General features: G+C 36.1%; 1 protein-coding gene across 2 annotated transcripts in view; it reads right to left on the reverse strand.

The window, feature by feature from the left end:
• Positions 1-1,402: 1,402 nt before the first annotated feature.
• Positions 1,403-17,745, reverse strand: part of NAA16 (N(alpha)-acetyltransferase 16, NatA auxiliary subunit) — a 65,148-nt gene continuing 48,805 nt past the window's right edge. The window contains exons 13-20 of one of the 2 annotated variants that reach the window (XM_011942962.1): positions 15,353-15,481; positions 9,517-9,730; positions 7,894-8,087; positions 4,854-4,962; positions 4,332-4,430; positions 3,394-3,537; positions 2,298-2,395; positions 1,403-1,738 (exon numbers count right to left, since the gene is read on the reverse strand). In XM_011942962.1, coding sequence (XP_011798352.1) covers positions 1,541-1,738; positions 2,298-2,395; positions 3,394-3,537; positions 4,332-4,430; positions 4,854-4,962; positions 7,894-8,087; positions 9,517-9,730; positions 15,353-15,481 — 1,185 coding nt within the window. In that variant the 3' untranslated portion in view covers positions 1,403-1,540. Of the gene's footprint in view, positions 1,739-2,297; positions 2,396-3,393; positions 3,538-4,331; positions 4,431-4,853; positions 4,963-7,893; positions 8,088-9,516; positions 9,731-14,636; positions 14,780-15,352; positions 15,482-17,745 lie in introns of both variants that reach the window. The other variant, XR_001001864.1, reaches the window with a different exon arrangement.

Here is a 17,745-nt window from a genome sequence, read left to right on the forward strand (position 1 = left end):
GAAGCATTAATATTACAGACATATTTACAAGGTTCTGAACATAAGTGATTCCATTACTGTTTTCTGTACAAGATAGAACAAAAAGCTATTCACCCGCTCCCCCCACCACAAAAATACTGTTTAACAACACTATGTTTTAATAGTTAAATTAATGAGTTTCAAATCTCATTCTGCTGACATATAAAAATGCATTTAATGGTCAATGCATGGCTATAAGAACATTTCATTTTAATTTGTTTTCGGCCCTATAATTCTCCCCGGAAGCATACCTCAGTATAAGCTACTTGTTAACACTCGAAATAACTTAGTTAAGAAAGCATTAATTCTTGCCTGTGGGCTTTTAAGACTGGGAGAGAGATGCAACAATTTTACCAGTGAATTTCCATGACTCACAGGCAAACCAGCCTTCACATTCTGAAATCATCTACATAAAACTAGAGTACCCCTATTCAACCAGAAAATACAATTTTCATGAATACTACAAAGGAAATAGTAAACTGCGAAATATTACGATGAAAAAAAGGGCGAATTAAATTTTAAAATAAACTTCAGTATCTGCCAAGAAGAATACCTTTTTTATGAGGTGGAGTCTTGCTCTGTCGCCCATGCTGGAGTGCAGTGGCGTGATCTCGGCTCACTGCAACCTCCACCTCCCAGGTTCAAGCGATTCTCCCGCCTCAGCTCCCGAGTAGCTGGGATTACAGGTGTGTGCCACCACATCTGGCTAAATTTTTGTAGTTTCAGCAGAGAAGGGGTTTCAGCATGTTGGCCAGGCTGATCTCGATCTTCTGACCTCAGGTGATCAGGTGTGAGCCACTACACCCAGCCTCCATATTGTTTTTAACATATAGTTAACACTTTAAAACTGATGCGCTTTAATTAAAAAGCAAGCAAATAAACAATAAAACAAACAGACGAAGAATCAAAGCACAGATCCTGAAATCAGAATCTAAAGAAAATAATACAGTGGGGTTGTATACAACTTAGCTTAGTAAGAAATGATCACATAGAAGCGACAGCTACCACAAAACTGTGTAAGAACAAACAGGTAATTTTAACAGATGGTTGTGTAAACTGGCAGGTCAGGTAAAGAATAAAATAAGCTGCCGGGCGCGGTGGCTCAAGCCTGTAATCCCAGCACTTTGGGAGGCCGAGACGGGCGGATCACCAGGTCAGGAGATCGAGACCATCCTGGCTAACACAGTGAAACCCCGTCTCTACTAAAAAATACAAAAATCTAGCCAGGCGAGGTGGCGGGCGCCTGTAGTCCCAGCTACTCCGGAGGCTGAGGCAGGAGAATGGCGTAAACCCGGGAGGCGGAGCTTGCAGTGAGCTGAGATCCGGCCACTGCACTCCAGCCCCGGCAACAGAGCGAGACTCCGTCTCAAAAAAAAAAAGAATAAAATAAGCTTACAGAATATGCCATTTAAAAATCCTAACCAAATATTTCATTTCATACATGTATTAAAACGCACCCTGGAAAAGAAACCCTGATCTCAATTCAGCTTTGAGTCTACAGGAGTCTACTTTCTAGGAGATTTCAAATTTCATTTGCCAAGACATCATAATTAGCTGTATGGTTCAGTGCCACATTAGGATTGTCGACTTCATTCACAGCAGGCAAGAAGGCAGATGTAAAAGGAAGCAGGTTATGACAGGCCATCCTATATTCTTCATATTGGGAACTACAGTTCCCAAAGCTGCCATCAAGCAGTGCTTCAGAAACCTTTATTAATGTCTAGTGAAACAAAGGGAAAACACAAATTATTTAAAAATAATAAGCTCGCAGTTAATAACCACTTTAATCAAAAGATGCAATGTGTTAATCAAATTGAGAAAGCTGCCTCAGTCTAAAATAACGCCTTGCAATCTACACAGCAAGCGATCACCTCAAAAAAGGCACATTAAAAAATCAACCCTGAAAAAGGCAGTAAAATTCCAATAACTGAAAAAGAGAACCTTTTAAAACTGTGATCACTAAAAATCAAAGTGTCCTTTACTAAAAACAATAGCTCACATTTACTGAGTACTTAACAATGTGCCAGGCACTAAGCACTTCAGTTTTATTATTTCAGTTAACTCTTACATGGATTCTGTGAGAGCAGTAGTTATTTTCACCCTCATCTTAAAAATGAGGAAAAAGAAGCTAAGAGACATAACTTGCCTAAGGTTACACACCCAGGCATAACTCTGAACATCCAGGTGTAACTCTGAAGGCCTACTTAAGAACTATGCTGTAAAGACACGTTCTGTTAGACCACAGTGTAAGCATAAATCAGCCAATGAAAAAATCTTACCTTTACATTTTTATCTTTTATAGTTTCATCCAGTCTAGTGGCTATAGCAATTGCTTTCTCTTGCCTTGACTTGTCCAGAAAATACATCATTTTAGCACCTGAAATACCACGGCATTTCAAAATGAATAAACACCTACACTTTACATTTTATGTGATATCAAGTGGCCAGTGACTTAAAATATGGTTTTAAGTGTTTAATCAGTGGTAAGCTGGAGCTGGCTCCTACCAGCTCATGAGAGCCAAGTGTGACATTTCTTTCCTACCTCCTGTTCAGTAGCATCCCATTGATAGCTTAGGCCATGATCAGAGTATTTATATCATGAAAATACACTACAAATCAGAGCTTTTCCCTTCACAAAAAGATGGTTATTAAACATCTATCAGATGAACACAGATTTAACAACTTCCTTCCCTTAGAAATAAAATTCAAAATGTAAATATGGACTGCCCTGTGATATCAATCAGTATTTTAGCCAAAACTATGAAAAAAGCCAAAACTATGAAAAAAGAAAAATATTCTAAAATAAAACATCTAAGGAATAAATTACTGTCACAGAGGAGGAGAGTGGGGGTGGGGAAAACAGGAAAATGTTTGCATATTCAAAAACAAAGTAAAATTAAAAAAATAAAACACAGTTGATATGTCTCCTATAAATTAGAAGAAAAAATATACTCCAGCTTGGGTGACAGAGTGAGGCTCCATTTCCAAAAAAAAAAAAAGAAAAGAAAAAAGAAATCATTCATAACCACACTTCCCAAATCAACATTAAAGCTTTCATAGACACTTCCTTTCAGCCTTTTTCCCATGCACAGTTGAGATTACATTGTATGTTCAATCCTGCACATGTATTATAAAAGTATTTGCCCGTTATTACAAACCCTTTGAATAAACATCACTTTAAATCTGATATTACATCCTATGAATCCATCACTGTTTCCCCTATTATTGAACATAACATTAAATTTGTCCACATTTCTCTCCCCATACTCACACACAGTAAGTACTGTTCATTTGCTTTAAATTTTGGGGGTGTCAAAACTTTCTCTTTGTTCGCTTTTTCCATAAGCATTTTAACCCCAGGGGCTACATACAAACCTGAAAGTAGATGCTGAAGAGAGGTAGTATTATGTTTCAGAAAATCCTCATTAAAACTTTCCAAATCCTTGTTGACAAATATTTTCTGCATTTCTTGAGATAGAACTTGGCTCACAATGTCTGGAAGATTACTATGATTAGACACTATAAAAACAAAAACATTTGGATTTTTTGTTTTTGATCTGTCCTTCGAAAAAAAAAAGAAAAAAGAAAAAACCTTTTGAAAACCCTTTATGGCCGGGCATGGTGGCTCACACCTGTAATCCCAGCACTTTGGGAGGCTGAGGTGGGCGAATCACTTGAGGTCAGGAGTTTGAGACCAGCCTGGCCAACATGGTGAAACCCCATCTCTACTAAAAATAAAAAAATTAGCCGGGCATGGTGGTACGCGCCTGTAGTCCCAGCTACTCGAGGCTGAGTCAGGAGAATCGCTTGAATCCGGGAGGTGGAGGTTGCAGTGATCCAAGATCATGCCATTGCACTCCACTGTCTCAAAAACAACAACAAAAAAAACCCTTTATTATTAAACTTGATTTTACATAGTAAAATTATTATTGTTCCTTTGGAATATAAATACATCCTAGCAAATGCACTCATTTCTACCATCTCCTGGTAACATGTCTATTTTATAGACACATGTTCATTTAACTACTATGTAAATTATTATTATTTATTTTGCTTTACGTTATTGCAAATCTCTTTAATGTCCACCAGCTTAATGTAAAACAACTTATATTTGCTTCTCTCAGTGGCATCCCATTGACAGCTTGGGCGATGATCAGAGTATGTGTATCATGAAAATACAAATCAGGGCTTTTTACTTCACAAAGAGAGGGTTATCAAATATTTATCAGATCAACAGTGATTTAACAATTGCCTCCCCTTAGAAATGATACAATTCATAAATGTAAATATGGGCAGGCCTTTTTTATACTTACCAGATTTAGAAAATCTAATTAAACATTCATGTAACCACGGGTTATTACTGTTAATGGCAAAAGCTCGTTTGACAGACTGCAGCATTAACAGAAACTTGCCTGTGTCAGAAAAAATACAAAAGTAATAGCATTAATACTTACATGTTATTTTCCTCATTTTATTTTAGTCTCACTTAAGTCCAATAACAAAACGCTACCTTTTTTATAACACTCTTAAGCAAAATTTAAAGTTGACTCTGGCTATCAAAGTCATATGGCTTTCTAAAGAAAAGCTTGAAAAATCATAAAAAATTGCTTCAGGTAGATGATTTGTATGATTGTTCAAACTATTCTTACACTAGATTTGATAGTACTGTTCTAATTTATTACCCACTTAAGTTTTGAGTAGCCAAGGAAAAGAGCCTTTGTAGAAGGCTGAAATGGAAATCTAAGAAACAAAATAGAACTAACTGACAAAGATTACACTGAATATGGTCACAAATATAATTAAAGATTAAAAACTGAATTCAAACTATTTATTACCTTTTCTAAAATATATTTCAAATGCTAACAGATGAGTGTCAATGTTATCAGCAACAAGGTTCTTAAGAGGTATAAGGAACTTAACGGCTTCCTCTAATGGATTTTCTACCTATTTTGAAACAGAAAGGAAAATTACTTAAAAAACATCAGCACAAGTCAAATTTCCCCTAAAATTTTATATTAACGTATGTCTAAAGTAATTTAGATGGCTTTCTTTATAAAACTAAAAAACAAGAAAACATTTAAAAATCATCTGTAAATAAATTCAAAGTATACAATCAATACTTTTCAAAACAGAAATAGCTTTTTTCTAGTTACAAAATCAAGATAATTTTACTAAAACAAAAAAATACATAAAGTTGTTCCACAGACTTAAAGAGACAGTACATCATGTACTGATAGTCCCTTATATACTATAAACATCTAAAGTAAGGAGACAAATAAAATGGCATCAAATAGTGAAGAGATGTTAATAAAATTTAAAATGCTTATAATGACCCACAAATAACGAGAGCATTAGGGGAGCTGACCCTCCCCCATGCAGGTGAAAATCTGTGTGTAACTTCTGACTCTCCCAACTTCACTACTAACCGCCTGTTGACTGGAAGCCTTACCAATAACATGAACAGCTGATTAACACATATTGTATATGTTATATTATATACTGTATTCTTACAATAAAGTAAGCTACAGAAAATAAAATGTTATTAAGAAACTCATAAGGAAGAGAATATCTATTTGGTACTCATTAAGTGGAAGTGGATCATTATCCTTGTCTTCATGTCGGGTAGGCTGAAGAGGAGGGGCTGGTTTTGCTACCTCAAGGATGGCAGGGATGTAGGAGGTAGAAAGGGAAGCAGAAGAGGCAGGCACATTCCATCTAACCTTATGTAAGTACACTATAATTTATTTTTTGCTTTTTCATTTATTTAAAAATGTTTCAAATGCTAAAAGATGTGTGTCAATGTAGCAAATGTACAAAGATGTGCCAATTTTTCCCATTTGCTTTGGTTTCAATGCTTGTATCATAGAAGGGTCCATGTCATAAAAGTCAAAAATAGTCTTGAATAATCGGAACTCTTTTGCCAGAATGTCTAATGTCCATCTGTTTTCTGGCACTACTGCTTCTATGTCTTCTTCCTCATCATCTGGCAATGGTTTGGAAGCACTCATCTCCATCAAGTTGTTAACTCCTCTGTTGTGGCATTTATTAGCTCTTGAATTTCTCCAGGTTTCCTAATCTTGAAGCCCTTTACCGCCATCTCCACTTTTTTTGTTTGTTTGCCATATCCACAATCTCTTTTATGATTTCCTTCATTGGTTCTGTCATAAATCCTGTGAAGTTGTATACAACATCTGGGCACCAGCAGGGATTTATTGTTTCAGGTTTGATGGCTTTCAATGCTTTATCTGTTAACAATGATGGTATCCTCAATGATGCAATCCTTCCAGACTTTCATAATGTTCTACTGGCGTTCTCCTCCACAGCGTACCAGACGTAATGAGTCTTAAAGGTCCTTATGACCCCCCAATCTAATCTAGAGGCGGAATTAGAGACATGTTTGGGGTCACGTAGGCCACTTATACACTTTTGGAGTTGAACTCATGAGGTTCTGGATGGCCAGGGGTTCTGTCCAGTTATCAAAAGAACTTTAAAAGGCAGTCCCTTACTGGCAAGGTACTTCCTCACTTCAGAGCCAAAAAGCATTGATGGAACCAATCCAGAAAAAGGGTTCTCACTGTCCAAGCCTTCTTGTAAAACCAAAAGACTGGCAGCTGTTATCTTTTCCCTTCAAGGCTCAGGGGTTAGCAGCTTTATAGATAACGGCAGCCATGGTCATAATCCCAACTGCATTTGCACAAAATAGTAGAGTTAGCTTATCCCTTCCTGCCTTAAATCCTGGTGTTTGCTTATTTTCCTTACTAATAGATGTCCTTTGTGGCTTTTATTTTTTTTTGTTATAGAGCACTTTTTGTCTACATTAAAAATCTGTTCAGGCAGATACTCCTTCTCCTCAAGGATTTTCTCAATAGCATCTGAAACTTCTCTGCTGGCTCTTGGTGAGAAGTTGATTGTTCTGTTATCTGGACATTTTTCAAGCCAAACATCTTTCTAAAGTTACCAAACCATCCTTTGCTGGACCCTCGAAGTTCAAACCTATGTTGTTCAAAGGTCAACTGTATTAGACTTACAGTGAATAAACCAAAAAACTAAACATTTCCTTAAATCTGATCCCAAAACAACTATTAACACTTGAGAAAATCCTGGAGGTACTATCTCTTTGTAGCTAAAACATTTCTAATAAGACATATAAGGTAAAATGATTCCATATGTAATGGACAATTGTACTGCTGCTATAACAAATTACCAAATATTTAGTGACTTAAAACAACAACTTATTATGTTATAGTTTTTACAGGTTAAAAGTCCAACATGGGTCTCACTAGGCTTACAATCAAGGTGTCAGCAGGACTGCATTCTCTTTGGAGACTCAAAGGGGGAATCCGTTCAATGCCTTTTTCAGCTTCTCTAGACTGCCCACATTCCTTAAGCTTGTGGCACCCTCCTTCCATCTTCAAAGCCAGAAACAGCAGGTTGAGTCCTCCTGACACTGCATCATTCTGACCTCTGCTGCTAGCATCCTCAACTTTTAAGGTCCCTTTTGATGATATTAGGACCACATGGACAATCCAGGCTAACCTCTCTATCTTGAGGTCAATTCATTACAACCATAAATTCCATCCCCCACCTTAATTCTCCCCTGCCATGTAAGGTTACATATTCACAGGTTGGGGGGATCAGAACACAGACACCTTTGCAGGGCCATTACTCTGCCTACTACAATTACAACTCTATGTATAACTTGCATTAGCCAAAATTTGTACATTGTCACTCAAAGATAATTGACAGCTATTGTTAAAACCTTGAAATATTTCAAATGGCTTCTTACAGATTTAAATAAATCATGTTACAACTGTCAGAACAGAACCAAATAAAATAAATTTTACCAAATAACAAAGACAGTAAAACCCATCTCACCCTTTCTAATTTTTCAGGTATAAGTTCTTCCTTAAGGCCACTGGCTTCTTCTTCTTCTTCATCTCTTTTTTTCTTTTGATTTTTCTGTTGACGTTCTCTTTCTGCATGCTTTCTTTCTTCTTCTAGCTTAGCCTTTTTCTGGGCTCTTCTCTGCTTGCTAAGCATTTTCTTCAATTCTTTGGCTGACAGGTTTTCTATAAATATCCAAATGAACAAAAATTCTGAGTCAGTGTTTGCATTTTCCTTGTATTCTTCTGTAATACATACTGTTAGTATAGTTGTCCCTTGGTATCAGTGGGCGATTGATTCAGGACCACCCCCGCCCAAACATCCACTGATACACAAGCCTGTGATATAAAATGACACAGTGTTTGCATACAACCTATGCACACCCTCCCGTATACTTTAAATTAGATCAGCTTTTAAATCTTTCACCTTCCTTTTGCTTTAAGTTGCATATAATGGTTTCATTTTTTCATAAATTATATTATGGTCTATAGGTGTGCCTAAAATAATGTAAATGCTATGTAAATAGTTGTTATACTGCATTGTTCAGGAAATACTAATAATGACAAGAAAAAAGTCTGGACATGTTCAATACAGATGCAATTTAAAAAAACATATTTTTGATTTGTGGTTGATCGAATCCACCCATGTGGAACCCACAAAAATGGAGGGCCAGTTGTATACTTTTTTTTCTGTTTTTTGGCTGGGCAAGGAGGGATGCAGAGGCAACCCATATAAAAGTTTTTAGAAAGTGTATCCCCAGTGACTAGCACAAAGTTGGGCACACAAAGGACAGCCATTAAATGTTGCATTAACTAAAATTGACCAATTGTAGCCCAGTTCTGCCTCCTATACAATACATGACTCCAGGCAAATCACTTTGTCCTTTTCAGTATCAAGTCTTTCAAGAATAAGTGAGAATACATAAAAACATCTGTGATCTCTAAACACTATATAAATATTAGAAATGAATAATTACCTAGGAATATTTGAGCTAGTTATCTAGGCACATTTCATGTTAACTATTTCTCAAATATTCCTAGATATTAACATTCTAGTGAAAACACTGTACAGATATTCTCACTGATATTCTTATTTTTAATAAAGTAACTACTAGAAATTTTAAGATTATATATTTTTCCCTAAAGAGCTCAAAGTTATTTTCAGTTACAATTTTTTTAAAAAAAAAAGAAAAAAACTAGTTCACAGACACATCTATGTTTCCTAAACTTGTCTTTTTAAAATTGTTGTAGCGACAGGGGTAATGCTATGTTGCCCAGACTGGTCTTGAACTCCTGGCCTCCAATGATCTGCCTGCATTGGCCTCCCAAAGTGCTGTGATAACAGGCGTGAACCACCATACCCAGCTCCTAAATTGGTCTTTCAGAAGATAAAAACGAAAAGAATTCTAAGTTGTTTAGAAGCATCAGCTACAAAATATCATCCCACTTTTTTCAACTCTCTCCGCAACATTTTTGTTTTTTGGCATATGAGTTATCTAATGTTTGTCTTCAACTCCAAAGACAATACTTTAATATTTTTCTATGTGTTGTGTATGCTAATGGCATTCTGAAATTTAGTGTCCTTTTAAAATCTTTTAAGTTCCTATTCAGTTACCTGAGTTTATTTCTTGTTGTTTGCTTTCATTGGTTAAGGGATTATCATACAATTTCAAGTATATTTCAATCGCTGATCTAGCAGCCTTGAAATAAAAGGCATGTCTTCTGAGTATATCTTCCAATCTCAAAAGGTCAACATAGGCACGAAGGGTCATCTTTCTCATGCAGTATGTATGGAAGTCGAATTGGTCATCGGTTATCTCAAAAAAATGCTTAAAAACAAAAATCACAAAATTAACCTTTACATTTATGTCAATAATGTCCACCTTGTGAAAAAAAATTGTAAAAAGCCCAAAAAACAATTTAAACAGTCACAATTTTCACTTAGCTGCCCTCTCCAATGTTTAACACTATAAAGTATATGAATTTTTCTTTTTGCATTCAACTTGAACTTTCTCTTCCTACAAACCATGCCCATTCCCTATAAATCATGTTTTGTGATGATACTCAATTTCTATATAAGTCAAAAGATCAGGTTGTTTTTTAAACCTGAAAATTAGTATATATTAATATTTTAGTTTTAATGAAATACTCTTCCTCCATATTCCCTAAAAACCAGCATGGCACAGTTAAACAGAGCTCTAAATGAAGACTAAATATGTGTAGGTTCACACTAAATATTTACAAATCTAGTCAACTCTACGCTTTTCAAGGGCAATCCTTACCCACTGCCTGCCACAGGGTCTAATACATAGCAGACATTTAATAAGCACAGTATTTGCCCACTCAAGAGATAAGCTTCTTATTAGGGATGAGACCCTGAATTAGCCATTTAATTTCCTAGACCCTTAATTATGTAATCTAAGAATAAAGAAATCCATACAGCCAATTTCTTAAGGTTGTTAAAAGGATCAAATAATGTATTTTAAAGTTCAACAGTAAACTGTTACATAAATATAGAACTTGATGGTTTTCTCTTACTCAATAAGCTCCCATTAACTACCTACACTCCATTTTAGCAGAAGTTCTGAAACTGGAATCTATGTATAAACAAGCATAAAAACTTCTTCCTAAGGAGAGAGCTCAAAAGCTTTCATCCAATTTTCTATTTTTTTTTTTTTTAATTATACTTTAAGTTCTAGGGTACATGTGCATAACGTGCAGGTTACATATGTATACTTGTGTCATGTTGGTGTGCTGCACCCATCAACTCGTCAGCACCCATCAATTCGTTATTTATATCAGGTATAACTCCAAAGAGGTTAAGAACTAATCCCTTCCATGAAAGGTGAACACTAACCCTCTGCCCCTCCCCCAACAAAACAATCTTATTCTGTTTCCCCGCATGCATTTCCATCTCTGACTTCTTTTTTTATAATTTAGTTTTTCCAAAATCATATAGAAAAATGAGTGATTTAATACACTGATATAGATCAAGCTTTCCTACTAGTTCATGTTTCCTCTGTCCTGGGGATAGTTAAGTCACTGTACAGAGGACACATTAGTAATTATCCATAATCATCTGATAATTATCTTGGTAATTAGAAACACACTATATACAGAATTACATTAAGTACCTGAGACTTTAAGAGAAAAATTATAAGAAGAATAAAAATACACAGTATGGAGGGCAAGAAACAGAAAAAGTGAACATTTCACATTAGTTTATGACTAAAAAGCCACGCTTTAATGATGTTATCTTTGAAAACTGCATCTTTCCCACCAATAAAATGAAATAAATATTAACATGAACTTATTTTTAAATCAAAGGATTACATATTTCATAAAGTTGTTAGTGGTTTTTCTTAATGTAAATCAAGTTATAACTAGCACAAGAATATTTTAAAAATTCAATACAGTTAACTAAAGAAAAATGGCGGCGCTAAAGTCCTGGAACACATAATCAGATGAAAACATCTAAGAGATTACAGGACATTCTTTTAGGTTGAGAAACATCTGAAAAAAGGCAGATGACAAACTTCAAGAGATATTCCTAGCAGCATTAACAGAGATTTTAAGTTAAGTCTTGGAGGGGGCCGTATGTAACCACAAATATTTAAGCCACCTCTTTATCAGTAACAGCCCATAGGCTGCCTCTCTCCAGTTAATGTCTTCCATAAATTGGGTGACCAACTTATCCTAGTTTGCCAGAGGTCCTCTCAGTTTTTCCACTGAAAGCATTGTGTCTTGGGAACCCACTCAGCCTCAAGCAAACATGGCTTGTTAATCACTCCATAATAAACTAATGGTGATAGACAGAATATGGCTAAATTAAAAACAAGTGGGATACTGCAGCTACAGCTGATTGTAATATTTGCTTTTGGAAAAAACAGTGTATTGCAGAATACTATATAGAAACAACTAAATAATCTTGGGTTGATTTTTTTTTTAACTTTTTCTTTGGGGTTATAGATACAGAGGAAGTAGCAAAGGTGTACATCCTTCCCTCAGTTTCCCCCAAAGGTTATAGCCTATGTAACTACAATACAGTATCAAAACCAACAAACTGACATTGGTACAATGTGTGTATAGTTCTATGTGATTTATCATTTGTAGATTCATGTAACCACTACCATAACAAACAGAACTAATCCACTGCCATGAAGCTCCCCCTTGGATTGATTTTTCAGTCTCAAAACACAAAAATATGCTACACAACATCAACAGATCAAGTTCGTTTCCCTGTACCTTCTGGTCACACATGAAGGGCGTGATAAAAATCACTTAGCTCACTGCAGAAAACTAAGTATTCAAATCTTAACATACAGCTCATGCCCTTAACTCTCTCCCCCTAAGCAAGAATTAAGAAAAGCCATTCAGGCCGGGCGCGGTGGCTCACGCCTGTAATCCCAGCACTTTGGGAGGTCGAGGTGGGTGGATCACGAGGTCAGGAGATTGAGACCATCCTGGCTAACACAGTGAAACCCCGTCTCCACTAAAAAAGACAAAAAAAATTAGCCAAGTGTGGTGGCGGACGCCTGTAGTCCCAGCTACTCGCCAGGCCGAGGCAGGGGAATGGCGAGAACCCGCGAGGCGGAGCTTGCAGTCAGCTGAGATAGCGCCACTGCACTCCAGCCTGGGCCAGAGAGCGAGACTCTGTCTCCAAAAAAAAAAAAAAAGCCATTCTTAGGACCTCTCTCCTAGCCCAGATTCTCCTTCCCACTACCTCTCAGAGTTCCCGGATGTGACTAGTAAGAGCTTATACAAAGAGAGGCAACAAAAACCTCTGGATTTAAAAAATAACAACTAGGTCAACTAGGAAAAGAAGCAACTCAATTTACTTAATAGAGAATCTGTTGTTATAAAGCATGTTGTCAATTTGATAAAGATACAATATAAGACAAAGTTATGATCTTCCTATGTTTAGATCTATCAGAAGTCCTAGGTCTTATCAAAGAGTTAGAAATACATATTGTTGCCCTGTTTCATATCTAAGTCAGCACTCTAAAATAATGATAATCCAATCACCAGAAGTCTAACAGTAAAAGAAAAAAAAAATGGAAAGAAAGAAAACTCAATTCTTGAAAGATAAAATAGGTTCAAATGTTATTCTCAACACAAGTTTAAATCTAACATTTTGAAGAACATTGTTTTGTTTTAATAAAACTCAAGTTTCAAACATCAGATTGGGTTGGACTACAAAACCTTAAAATACAACCCTAAAATCTTATGAGGTGGGGCAAGATGAAAACAGAAAAGATACTACACTAGCTTATTCTAGAATTTCAACTTTTCAAATCCAATTACTAAGAGCTCAAATCAGTATGTATCCTGGCTGAAACTGCCTTCAACAAAAGAACTCCTGAATGAGTTCTTCAAAGCAGAATAAAGACCTAACCCTTATTTGAACTTATTTCACAATTCACTAACCACCTATTTAGAAGATAAACTGCAAAGTTTTATTTCTGAAAGGTGTACGTATCCTTATTAAAATATTTAAAACCCAGGCATAAGGTAACTCATGTAGATACCTATTACAATAAATCTGAAGCTTGTAATTACTCCTAAATCCTTCCAATTACATTAAGAATTTTAGATATTAGAAACTAAGCATTAATCATTCCATCAACCTATTTAGTCACCCTATTTATACGAAACACATTTCTACATATAACCACACATGTAGAATATACATAATATCTATAAAAGACTTGCCTTATTTGCTTTTAGTATGGATATATTCATTTTAGACTAGCTTACAAGTGGCATAAGAGTAGGTTCTTTTCTGATGTTTCTACTTCATCTCAAATGTTAACAGTAAACCCTAAAGCTTCCAGCGACAATAATTATGTAACATGACCAGAGGGTGATGATTTCTGCCATTTTAATCTATGACAACCAGTGATTTTCCTGTAGTTTCTTTTTTCAAAAATGCTTTTTACCACTTAATTTCTTGAACTATGTCAGTAGATTTTCTGACATTACAGAATTTTTTTCCATGCAACTCAGCCAAAATCACTAAAAATTTAAGGGAAAACGTAATCTAAATGAAACAGTCATGGAAGATCTACTTATCATATTCTAAAAATTCTCAAAAATTATTGAAAAGAATAAAGCAATATAGTCATCAATGTTAGAATAAATGGAATTTAAGTTCAAGAAGTTCAGAACTATAATGATCCTTAGGATATTCAAATTTCATTTAAACAGAAAATCTGGTAAATTTCTAGTTATGGTCTTGCTGAACTACTAATTCGTAAGTGCCTATAGCAGCCTCTTCTTAAGGGAAACAATTTACTTCTCACTGAGAATGTCCTAGTTAATAAAAATGTATCTTTCCTTAATAACAAGCAGAATGCTCTTAAAATAATGGTCCTCTAGGGAGTGTTACAATCTAGTGATCTGCGGTTTCATCAAGGAAACAAGAGCCTGATTTAACTAGAATGCTTGGATATTTCACCTATCATCCCAAGGGCTTCATATTTTTCAAGGAGATGAGGAGGATTTTCCCCAGAGATGCAGCCATCAAGCCCAGGCTTAAAAGGGCATGAAAAACAAACAAACGAAAAACAAAAACAGCGAAAATTAGGTTATTTCTAAAAATGCTTGGGTATAATCCTAGTTCCAGTCCCCATCAAAAGCCACCCCCTAAAATTTAGACTTCCTTGTGGGTAATCTCAGAAGTTTCACATGGGAAAAAGGCCAAAGTGACTGCCACGGTGCAGACATCAGGCTCACCTGACTACGATGCCTGTGGTTCTATACTGCGTCAGGATGGGAACAGTGGTGCCGATTGCCCCCACAACTGAGGGCTGCTGAGGACTGCCTCAGGGGTGCATTTGCGGCTCTTTTCCTCCTGTGGTCCATGTGGAAGGAGAGTGCTTCAGAGATGACAAAGAACAGGAAAACAAAAATTCACACAAAGGAAAAGAAAAGTCCCCTCACTAAGGCACATCACACACATAATCCTAAAAGCAAGCAATAAAATAAGCCTGCAAACTGGCCATAGATTGTTATACAGAATACTGAATGTGAGAGCAAATATCCTGGGAAGACAAACTGGAGAGAGGCTGACTGCGGACCAGATCCTGATGTTTTAAAGGGGAAAGAGGTTGCCATCAGCTGTGTGTCCTCTTAGGGTGGTGATGAATATCAAATAATGGCCTAATTAGGGAACAGAAATTTTGAATTCATGTTAATAGCAATAATAGTTTACTAACAATCTTTTTCCTCCAGACAAAAATATATAGACATGTCAAAAGCATAATCACTTGAGGATCAATAAAGCAATCCACTGTTTACAACTTCTGAATGTAAAGAAGGTTAAAGATCAAGAATTTTTTTCACAATGAAGCTCCCAGAGAAGTTAGAAGAGGCAGATGATCCCGTGTAGAAATCTACCTGCTTTTTATCACCTTACAAAGAAAACTGAAGTCAAAATTCTAACAACTTACCCTTTCTACTTCATGACATTTTTTCAAGGCATCCCCGTATCTCCCCAGACGCTGATAAGTTGAAATGCATTCTGTCTGAAACCACATACACTGCATTTCATTTAGATTTTCCATGGCAGATGTTCCTTCCTGAAATGGAAGCATTCAAAACTATAGAGAGCAACAATGAAACAGATCCTAAAAACCATTTCCTCTTTACAACTAGGGCTACAGTACTATTATGACAATAGCAGCAATTAGCAAATATATCAGTATGTTTCCAAACATGGTTTTACATTACAATAGTCTCCCCTTATCCAAGGTTTCGCTTTCCATGGTTTCAGTTACCCACAGTAGACCATGGTCTAAAAATATTAAAGGGAAAACTGCAGAAATAAACAATTCGTAAGTTTTCAACTGCATGCCATTCTGAGTATTGTGATAAAATCTTGCACTGTCCCACTCCATCCCACCCAGGACGTGAATCATCCCTTTGTCTAGTATATCCACACTGTCTGCTACTGACCTGTCACTTAGGAGCCATCTCAGTTATCAGACGGGAAACACACATATACATGATGTCTTATTTACCCAGCTCTGCTGGGGTATTCAACACTCTTCACAGAAAAGACTCCAAATTACTAAATCTTAGTTTTTCAAACACAAAAGTTTTTATTTCATCTATTTAAGAAAGTGTCATATGAAGTAATGTCTATCTTCTCCCTTTCAAGCAAAAGCTATTTCAGCCTTCCTTGCTGACTCGGGGTCACTGTTATGTATATTCAGTATTTGTCAAATCTGTTAGTAATAGTTGCAGGCCTGTTTTTTGGTTTCCCAGTGTCCCTCCTCCATTGTCACTTTCTTTGTGCCCGTGTGTCTGCTTCTATCAGCATCTCCTGTTTCATGCCAACTCTTCTACTTTAGTATTTCTCCTTTGCAGTGGGCTGACAAAACCAAATAACTGAATTTGTTAATTCAGGCTCAATAAAAATTCTGAGAGGAGTGTGAGACATAAATTAACCAATTTTAAGTGCAAGGATACTCAAGTTTTGTCACAGTTTAGAAGAGACATTTAAAATATATTTTGTTTGACCCCAGGAAAGGATGGCAAAGGTACACTTACATAGATGATTTCAGGCTACAGTTTTTACTCACATTTTGTGTATCAGTTCAATTTTCAGAACACATTAAAAGTCTAAAAATTAGTTATCTCTGGGTGAACAGAAATGTTGATGTATTTTCTGTCTTCACTATGGTTGTGTTATATTTTCCATTTTGTTAATGGCCACATATTTTTATAAAAGGAATGTATTACTTTTCATTTCAAAAAGTTTATCAACTAGAACTACCCAACATGCATCAGCAACTCTGTACAAAAATTCTAAACTGAAAAATCTGCGAGAAGGAAATACGCGCCCTTCACTCATTTATTAGCAAGCAGATATATCCTGATTATTCCGGGTCATTTGCAGTTTTCTTCGCCTGCCTCATTATGGTTGTCCATCACACATTATGGATTTGCCTGGCCAACAAACTAGTGTGGATAAAGTGAACAACCTTGCCATATAGCATGGCAACTTGTCAAAAGTGGATGATCAGACGCAGTTATGATGAGCAAGTCGAGCCACAGATTTTGGTGACTACTCTCCTTAAATAACCAACTCCTCTCACCTTCTTTCTCATTCTCCTGTGCCTTTAAAGATGCATCCCAGTATCTCTGGGTTTTTTTGTTTTCTTAAAAATCACTAGATTTAGTATCACTTATCAGAAATGTCTGGAACCAGAAATGTTGCAAACCTTCTCGATTTTGGAATATTTGCATTATACTTACTGGTTGAGCCTCCCAAACCCAAAAATCCAAAATCCAAAATGCTCCAATGAGCATTTCCTTTGACCACCATACCAGTGCTCAAAAAGTTTCAAGTTCTGGAGCATTTTGGAATTTGGATTTTAGGTTTGGGAGGCTCAACCTGCATACTTCATATTTAATTGTATTTTACTTCTGATGGCTACCTTGGCCTTCCATGTGGTACTTTTCTCTGAAAACATAATTGGTTTTATGTTTATTCCTTGTACTCTCTTCTTAATTTCAAACCTGTGATATAGTGGAAAGGGCACCGAAGATTTTTAACTTAGTGCTATTTACTATGTGGTAGCTGGGACTATAGGCACATGCCACCATGCCCAGTTCAATTTTTCTCTTCTACTTTATACTTTTGGTGTCAAGAAATGCTTCCTACCTCAAGCATAAAGAATGCTTCTTTATCCTAAAGATAAACTCCTATATATTTTCTTCTATAAGTGTGAAAGGTTTGCTTTCCATATTTGATCTTTAATCCACTTGGAACTGACTGTGTACAGCAAAATTTTAGATCATGTTAGATTATATCAGAATTAGTTTATCCTAAAGATAA

The sequence above is a fragment of the Colobus angolensis genome, unplaced genomic scaffold (genome assembly GCF_000951035.1).
Source record: "Colobus angolensis palliatus isolate OR3802 unplaced genomic scaffold, Cang.pa_1.0 Scaffold214, whole genome shotgun sequence".
NCBI classification, from domain to species: domain Eukaryota; kingdom Metazoa; phylum Chordata; class Mammalia; order Primates; family Cercopithecidae; genus Colobus; species Colobus angolensis.